This window comes from Pagrus major, chromosome 6, assembly GCF_040436345.1.
Source record: "Pagrus major chromosome 6, Pma_NU_1.0".
Taxonomy (NCBI): Eukaryota; Metazoa; Chordata; class Actinopteri; order Spariformes; family Sparidae; genus Pagrus; species Pagrus major.
In genome coordinates this window covers 33143735-33152916 of record NC_133220.1, presented here as the reverse complement: position 1 = coordinate 33152916, position 9182 = coordinate 33143735, and the positions used below count along the sequence as shown (strand labels likewise).

Genomic DNA, 9182 nt, shown 5'->3' with positions numbered 1-9182 from the left:
TTAAATGTAGGTCTTGTAGTCTGAGGTGGACTGTAGAGACATGGCGGGGTTGGTGTGGGGCTGCTGACTATGAGTGAGTTTCTGTTGCACCCCGATGGCATCATTGATATCAGATGCACTCCTGACTGCCAGTACAGCTGAGGTAAGAGAGCAGAACACACTCCCCACCATCAGCCAGTAGGAGAGCCCAAGCTCAAACGTTATTCCTGGCATCCCCAGAGTCACCTGTTAGAGTGGAAGATGCAGAAACAGTGAAGTTGTTTCTCGCTCTGAATATGCTGTAAAGGCATGAAAACTTTCTACCTGTGATTTTTCCTCCTTCTGCCTGTGATGACATTATTGGGAATTCAGTGAGTGTAAAAAAAAATTGATGCTGTAATTTCAAAAGAACGCTTTTCCTTGATATCTGGTTTTTTTAAAAATCCTTGTGAACACCATTAAAACTTTGCTAAAGGCATGTGTCCTCTCTGTGAGTTCCACTGCCTGCTAGCTATATTAGTTAGCAGGGTGTCTAACGGGATTGCAGTTCTTTCAATTTATTTTAGCCTGACTTGGCAGGTTTGTCTCTGAGCTTGGCATCAAGCTCCAGTTTCTGCCTGACAGCAAAACACACTGCATCTGACAAACAGCAGACACAGGAGCAGAGGACTGAAATATATGGAAAAAAAAACTCATAATGCTTTTATAATTATCTTAATTCAAAGCGGTGCATTTGTCACTTTCAAATAAAATCAACCTAACATCTCCAGTTAAGACTATTTTCTTGTACTAAACATTCCTTAAACATGCATTATTTCATTTTTTGTCACTTCAGGGCCAGCAGAAGAAGCTGTAAACACAACAGTAAAATATTATCACCTTGTAAAGTTTAAATAGCAAACATGTTAGAAGTTTTACACTATTTACACATAAAGCAGACACAGCACAACATTAGCATGCTGCAGAATGCTCCCACTAAGTTCCCAGCTAGTGTCCAACTCTGTCTCTAAGATGTTAGGTGCTGAACAAGTAGTGTACAGTGGGTTAATCAGAGCTTTTTCCCAGCTGCCTGCTGTGGCTTGAATCAGTGCTAATGAGATTGTTGAGAGTGAACCAAAACATTAAAGGCAGTAGGGGATTCTGGAGAAACATAGTAGAGTCTCATTCCCAGGCAAAAAAATAACACTCATGCTTTGGGTTGCAAACGAATAAGATATCAACTATCCACTGTCTTTCTCCAATATCAACTACTGCACCTTTAAAACTGCAGGCTGTAAAATCAAAACAATGTGCTGAAAGATGCTACAGTGCTTCTTCGAGATAAGGGGAGCTGGAGAGGACGGTGATAATTCTCTGTGGGTTCTAATAGCCTTCTCATTTTACGGTACATATAGCCATTTTATCCATTTCTATAAAAAATTGAATATTGATTAGATCAGCTTTAAAATCAATATATTAGGTTTGTTTTATGTTGGTGGTCTACCAGCATACCTCTGAGGATACACTGTAGTTTGAATAAAGGTACATAATGCCTTTTTATTGCATGGGGTTTAGATTAGTGGCAACATTAGCATCAGTGACCACACAGAAAAAAATGTTGTATTTCTTTTTTAAATTTTTTTACATTTTAGGAAAGTGCTGCAGTACTGTTCTGCTGTGAAGCTCCAGAAATGTTTTGTGCACTAGAAAACTTCATCCGACTTTCCATCAGCATGGGTTCACTTATCTTTTGATATGGACATGGGAGAGGAGCAACCCAAGATTTTATATTTATAGTGCAGATCATTTTTACAGCAATCATTAGGAATAAAAACACAATGAGGGCTCACAATATATATTTTGATCATGCTGCCAGTTTAAACAGTCTTTAATGACTGATGTCTGAAGAAACCAGAGGGTTTATTATTTGAACTTTACTTTTAATAGTTAGCTAGTAATATAAACATTTAACTGTGCAAAAAATATTTATCTGGCTAAGTACTAGTTTTACAACTCTCAAATGTTTTAGAGGTAGAAATCTGAGTAAAAAGTGCAAAATTACATGTAAACATTTAACTGTGCAAACATCTGCCTCAAGAAAACAATAGAAGTAAGCTTGCTTTGTAACTTTACTAATGTAAAAAAAACCTCAAATCTGCGAATATCATCACATGTACCTTTGGCAGGGCAGCAAACATCTCAAATATTTATACAACCTACACAAAAAAATATATTGTTTAAGTACAACTGTAAAATACAATAAAGTAATATTGATTGTTTCCCACACAGTAATTTGTTTGTGGCGGTACGCCACAAAATCTACATTGGCCGCCACTGCAAAGGTGCACTGCTTGATCCACTGTGACATCACAGTTGGTTATGTTTGTTCCACTGTGACATCACAGTTGGTTATGATTATTCCACTGTGACATCACAGTTGGTCATGATTATTCCACTGTGACATCAACGTTGTACTGTTTCATCGACTGTGACATCACAGTTGGTTATGTTGTTCCACTGTGACATCAAAGTTGTACTGTTTGTTCCACTGTGACATCACAGTTGGTTATGTTTGTTCCACTGTGACATCACAGTTGGTTATGTTGTTCCACTGTGACATCAAAGTTGTACTGTTTGTTCCACTGTGACATCACAGTTGGTTATGTTTGTTCCACTGTGACATCACAGTTGGTTATGATTATTCCACTGTGACATCACAGTTGTACTGTTTCATCCACTGTGACATCACAGTTGGTTATGTTGATCCACAATGACATCAAAGTTACGCTGTTTGATCCACTGTGACATCACAGTTGGTTATGTTTGTTCCACTGTGACATCACAGTTGGTTATGATTGTTCCACTGTGACATCACAGTTGGTTATGATTGTTCCACTCGTTTTAATGTCAGAATTCGGGCCATTCGGTCCAATAAAATTTGGAAAGTCCAGAAGAGCCGTATGATTAAATTATATTATCCCCATTCAAGTTAGCCAGGCGCTAAACTGGAAGTTTGCGTTTGCGTTTGCTGCGGTCGCGTTTATTTTTGCCAAGTGATAGGCTATCAGATCTATCCATATCGAGTAAAAATGTACAAGGCTTATCACCGATATTGACATAAATTTGATCGCGAAGTTCATTCATTTGGGAACAGTATGTTTAAAAATATAATATAAGCTCAAAGGTCCACTTGCTTTCCACTTGACAGCTCTGATATGCTGTGTACTATTTTGTAAGACATAAATTTAAATAAAATTTAAGGAGAGATTTACTGTCTACTATTAATATGCCCATGTGCTCTTGATAGCATCTTGAAAGAAAATAAATAGGATTTACAGTCATTGATTAGCAAATAAAGCAGTATGAAATAAACAGGAGCTTCTCTTCTGTGTTTGTTGACACAATATTAGCAGAAGAATTCTGAATGGGAGACAATTCAGATTTGTTGTAAATCTCATAAATGGTAAGACAGAAATGAGTTTGGGATTGGCTTCAAGTTTTTAAGGGATTCAAAATACTCATATAAAATATAATTGTGTTGTGTAATGACACATACTTCCTGTTTGTATCTGGTGTAAGTGTCCACCCCATACCACAGCAGGCCAGCTGCACCACACACACCTGAGAGAGAGACACAAACATTCACACACATTTTTAACCAATAAACAGACATGAGACAGAAGTTCGACATTATAGTTGTCATAAGTAACAACAAACTGAAATGTGTTGAAATGTGTTTGAACCAGAGAATGATATGAATTTTAAGTAGTCACCCACTCTGCAGAGACCACAAACCCAACAAACTGCTTCTAACTGGATTTGATTAAGGTTGCTTTTCAGAGTGAGGCGCTGCATTACAGACCTCCACACAGACAGAGGGCGCCAGAGACCTGTAGCAGCCTGCCCTGAGCCAGCACACTGGGGATCAATGTAGTGCACCTCAGGCCGGGTATCATGACTAGGACAGAGAGCACAGACACAACACACATCCCCACCACTGCTACTCTCATAGCCAACAAATCAGCTGTGGAAAGAAGAGACAAGGAAAAACATACCACACTGAGAGTACATGATAGTACATTCTCTGTTTAGGCAATCCATATACAGGACTCTTTACCCACAGAACCCTAAATAGTAATGACATTTTAAAATACAGTCATAACACTTATATAAAGATTTTTGAAGCATATTTGATAGTAAAATACATTAAATCTTTATGATTCACCTTTAATCTTCGTCATTTTCACAAATTTTGAAACAATGTGCTTGAAATGTAGTTAAAGTATTTTTGAATTTGTGCAAATAGCTTTCTGTTTTAATTAACATTAAAATAAGATGTATTTGAGGGCTAAGGCCCGGACAAACCAGGCCGTCGTTCGGCCGTCGGGGCCATCAGTGGCTTTTTGGCTGATTGAGTATGAAGAATCAGTAGCGGATCTGTGAGAGAAATCACTCTAATGCACTGTTCAGCGAAGCGAATCAGTGCACGAAAAGAGAAACGGCAAAAGAAAGAGAAAGCCCCATGTATCCATGATTTCATCCATTTAATGCAGTTTCTCCTTTCCTTTCTTTGTCAGTCAGCCATTTGAGACTCTGTCAGACATATTCTCGATTAAAAGCAGCGATAATAGTAAGAGTGTCAGAAAATGCTGCTTAATCACAACAATAGTCTGTATATTGGCAAAGCAGGTGCACAATGTACGAGCTTGTTAGCCGTCGGCTATAGTCTTTGTGGTCTGCATTTATATATTTATCATAATTATGATTTTACTGTTGTGTATAACATTGATTGATTGTCACTTGGAACACCTACTGAAGTAGGTAAGTAAAGTTCTGAGGTACTTTTACTTCATACTACTACCTGTATTACCCTTTGTTCATCTGACAGCTGTAGTTACAAGTTACTTTACAGATTTTTTTATACAACCCTGATTCAAAAGAAGTTGGGATCCGTATAAAACATGAATAAAAACAGAACTGCAATCATTTGCAAATGAACTGTGTTCAGTGACAATTGTTTTACAAAGTGTACCTGAGCCAATGTAATAATATCCTTTATACAATCATGTTTTTCACAAAGTTTAGGGCCTCGCCCCTTGCTTGCATGTGAACGAGTGAGCCTTTCCAAGATGCCCCTTTCATGCCCATCATGATACTATCATCTCTTACCAATAAACCTGTTTACTGAAATTATCCAAACAGGTGTTTTCGGAGCATTCCACAACTTTCCCAGTTTTTTCTGTTTTTCAAACATTTAATATATTGTCTTTGTACTGTTTTCAATTGAGTATATGTCAAAAAGGATTAGCAAATACCACATTTTGTTTTAATTAAGTACTTAAACTAACTTGTAGTATAACAAGTTGTTAAAATGTGCTGTAGCTCCACCTTAACCAGCTACAACATTAAAATGCTGCTTACACATTCATACACCAGTAATGTGTTCTCATATATTATAATACTGCTAGGGGCCATTGTGCAAAATAGTATTATTATTAAATATTATTTTTATCTAATAAATCTGTTAGTCTCTGTGGTAAAAGAGCAAGAATGATAGCAGGTTCCAGCCCCATTCTGGTTCGTGGGGCGGGCTTTGAATCACAGATCATAGCATAGAATAAAGTAAGAGCAGCAGCAATTACTGGACATCTCTGTAGGCATATTAGTGGGAGAGGAAGATAACATGATTGCTGTGGATGTGCTGTTGTACCTGGCAGATTCTCCATGTAAGACACTGACACATCACATGTCCTCAGGCCCACCATGCTGTCGTGAACACACTCCCCCCACAGGCCTCGACAGCGGGAGCTCAGGCCTACTGAGGTCAGCTGATCTTTAGCTCCTTGCTGGACCAGGAGACACGTTGAAATTGTGATTAAAGTCAGGAAACACCATGTTTGTAAGTCTGTATTTTAAGTGGTAAGATAAGGTGTACCCAAAACACGCATTTTACACGAGTGGTCGTCTGCCTCATGGTAATTAAATGCTAAAGCTCAGAGTTAACCCACAGTGTATCCGTGCAGTAAGATAGACTACACAGTAGTGCAGCCTAGTGGTTACTCCACACTCTTATTACGTGCAAGGATCAGCAGTGATTGCAGATGAGAAGCTGAGTGTGTGAATGAGTGCAGACATGATCCTACCCTCCAACAGTCCTTTCCAGCAGCAGCGATTAGCAGCAGCAGACTTGTCAGCGCTATCAGCAGCCCCAGGACCTCAGTCTGTCCTCTGCTCATCCTGTCCTCCAGTCAGTTGGTGGAAAAATTAACAACTTCCATCATAAAAAACATCACATGAGGCAGCTGTATTCTCAAATGGACTTGCAAAAGATTTCTAAAATAATACATTTTGTATGTACACACAAATAGTAAACATACGTAGCTGAGAAAGTATTCAGATGTTTTATTTAAGTTGAAGTAGCAATACAGGACAAAACAACGATATACAGTATATAAGCTATACCACTGAGGAGACCAAGGTCTTGTCCTGGTGGATCGGTGAGTGTTAGCAACCTGGGGGGAGTCTACATTATGCACACAGTTAGTTTTTTATGCTTCCAGTGCTTCCAGTACTTTAAGACTCCATATCTTTAAATATGTATACTTTACGCCAACAAAATAGCACGTCAATGCTTCAGTATTCCATTTCAACAATTTTATTCCTAATAGTATGAGCTTTGAAACATTTAAACCTTCATATTGAATAGAATAGAATAAAATAGAATAGATATACTTTATTGATCCCAAGCTGGGAAATTAAGGTTAAATATTGGGAAATACAATTTCCTGACAGCTCACTGAATAAATAGAACATGAAAAAGTGTTTGAAGTATTGGAAATTGGAAGTATTCTTAAATCCTATGGCCCTGTATATATTACATTAGGTTGTTAATATTGACACGAGCAGTGTTTAAATGTTGGACCTAGTTTTAAAGAAATATTTCTATTATTATTTTAAGTTTTACTTTTCTGTAGAGAGCTAGATGAGAAGATTCCACTCTCAATTCTGTCTGTTAAAAATAACAGCCAGCAGCCAATTATCTTAACTTAGTGTATGGACTGGAAATGGGGGAACAGCTAGCTTGGCTCTGTCCAAAGGAATGTTTTATATAGATATCCCAGTCAGTGTTGATGGTAAATTTAGTTAATTGAGGCAATAAATTCCTCAGTGTGTGGTGTCTTGGCAGAGAAAGTTGGGTTATTAGAGTTTTCCTGCTTGCACAGCCTGTCTACATGTACCAGGATGCATTGAATGCAACCTCCTGATGCTCCAAGCCCTAATACTTACCAAACCTGCCCAGCACGTGGAGGTGGGCGTTTCAAATGGGGCTGTGTACAAAAAGGCATCTGAAATAAATTAGCCTGTATTCACTGCCAGTAAAGTAGAAGAAGAGAAAGAATGTGATGAGGACATCTTAGTTTTCATTGTTATATACTACATATAAAGATTTTAAATAGGCCAGTGTTTTATAATATACACAGTTTATATCCTATAATATAGAAGAAATCTGACCCTATAATAATAATATCCTTTAGATCTTAATTTGGTGAGAAAAAATATTAATTGATAATGTTTTTCAATAATTAAATCTGTGAATACATGTAAAACACAAACATTTCCATATCAAGTATTATTTTTTTAAACATCCCAATTTATCTTTAGAGAGTAGCAGGGTTTACAAATGAGGCCACTGGACTGTGGACACAGCCCTGATAATTGGTTCCATTTTCTTGTTGAAGTTTTCACACGTCAATGATTTTTTGATATGGGCATGAACACAGACAATGTGTCTTTTTTATGGTCAAATTAATAAAGGTGCTTTGCAAATTTGAATCTTACTTTCTAGTTTTTTTAGGTGTATACTTTTTGTTATACTTTTAACTCATTACTTTTTGATTATTTGAAATTAAATTCTTAGGTCAGGCTCATTATTTTCTTCAGTCTAACCAGTAGCCTACTGCTGTGTTGGATGACGCTACTCCTCCGCCCATTTACAGCACCCCCCCCCAGAAAATAGTTCCAACATAGTTCACTGACGTCCCCCAAGGCTACAGAGGGTGCTTCAGATCTGATTTATACCTCTGCTGATTCAGCTTTGCTTGATTTATGAGGTGGAAGCATCACATTTTCTGGCTTCTCCTCCATTGCTGAGCGGCGGTGCGAAGCAATGGAGGGACAGGGATTACAGGGATTGTGACTTGTAGTTTCCCCAGTAAACACACTACCCTCATCTGCTGCTATAGTCCCTCCTGACCAGCCATGCTGCTTTTCTTGGATGCTACTTCTCCTCCCGAGCCTCTCTTTGCTGCCAGAGTGTCTCTGGGTGAGAGAGAGTGCACAGACTGAATGTCTGAAGGGCAGGCTGCCCCTCAACGACCATCCCGGTGGCAAACGCCAGCTTGCCGAAACCAAGTCGTTCGAGCAGCCCTCCCTGCAGTCACTTTGCCTGTCCGCTCTACGTAGCCCAGAGACACAGAGCCAAAGGAGTCGGTGGGTTTAAAGGTCAAAGTACAACTGGCAATCCACTCACCACTGCCAGCAACCAAGACACGCCAGTGCACATGTATAAATGCTCACTATGGTGTAGGCCACTTGCGTAGATCACGGCGTCGGCTCTGCGTCAGGCCAATTAATACAAATAAAGAACAACCTAAAGAGATTTAGATTGTCCCTTTTAAGCAGAAGACAGACAATCTTTGGTTGATACAGAAAAAACAAATAAACAAAATTCTCACTTTTTCATTTTTGGTTTTGGCAGATTGCATTGAATGACTGAATGAACAGATGATACATGGACCGTGCTTGCCAGCTTCTACTCACATGCAATTTCTTGACTTTGACCACTGGCACCAGCAGAGAGACTTTTTTTTTTAGCACTTTGGTTCTTCTACAGTGTTAATAAGAGGTGCTGGTAGGTGTATTACCTTCAGACAATGCCAGGGTAGCTGTTTCCCCCCGTTTTCCCCCTTTCTGCTCAGCTAAGATAACCTACTGCTAGCGGTAGCCTTATATTTATCACTGAGATTTAACTACTGTATCTACCACACGCCAATAAAGCAAATAAGCGTATTTCCCAAAATATCGACATGACTTTAATCACTTTACAGACTGTTAAGTCACTACTACAAGTAATCTTAATTTTTTTGTAAACTCTGGTGGCCTCTGTGGACAAATGATAATGATGATGAAACAAAGTTTTATTGCTCAGACTACAAACCATTTGC

At 38.6% G+C, this 9182-nt stretch overlaps 1 protein-coding gene across 1 annotated transcript; it reads right to left on the bottom strand.

The window, feature by feature from the left end:
- Positions 1–6194, bottom strand: LOC140997966 (claudin-16-like). Its single transcript, XM_073468065.1, has 5 exons — positions 6102–6194; positions 5669–5804; positions 3821–3982; positions 3515–3579; positions 1–225 (listed from the first exon to the last, which is right to left on the bottom strand). Exons 1-5 carry the CDS (start codon positions 6192–6194, stop codon positions 1–3), a joined length of 681 nt encoding a protein of 226 aa, XP_073324166.1.
- Between the last annotated feature and the right edge of the window lie 2988 nt (positions 6195–9182).

What these genes read in the sequence shown, in the direction of transcription:
- LOC140997966 (XM_073468065.1), bottom strand. Translation starts at nt 6,194, where the DNA reads ATGAGCAGAGGACAGACTGAGGTCCTGGGGCTGCTGATAGCGCTGACA. An exon ending in TTACATGGAGAATCTGCCAG is followed by an intron (nt 3,983 to 5,668) that starts GTACAACAGCAC and finishes TTCTTTCCACAG; the next exon opens with CTGATTTGTTGGCTATGAGA. An exon ending in CGCCCTCTGTCTGTGTGGAG is followed by an intron (nt 3,580 to 3,820) that starts GTCTGTAATGCA and finishes TCTCTCTCTCAG; the next exon opens with GTGTGTGTGGTGCAGCTGGC.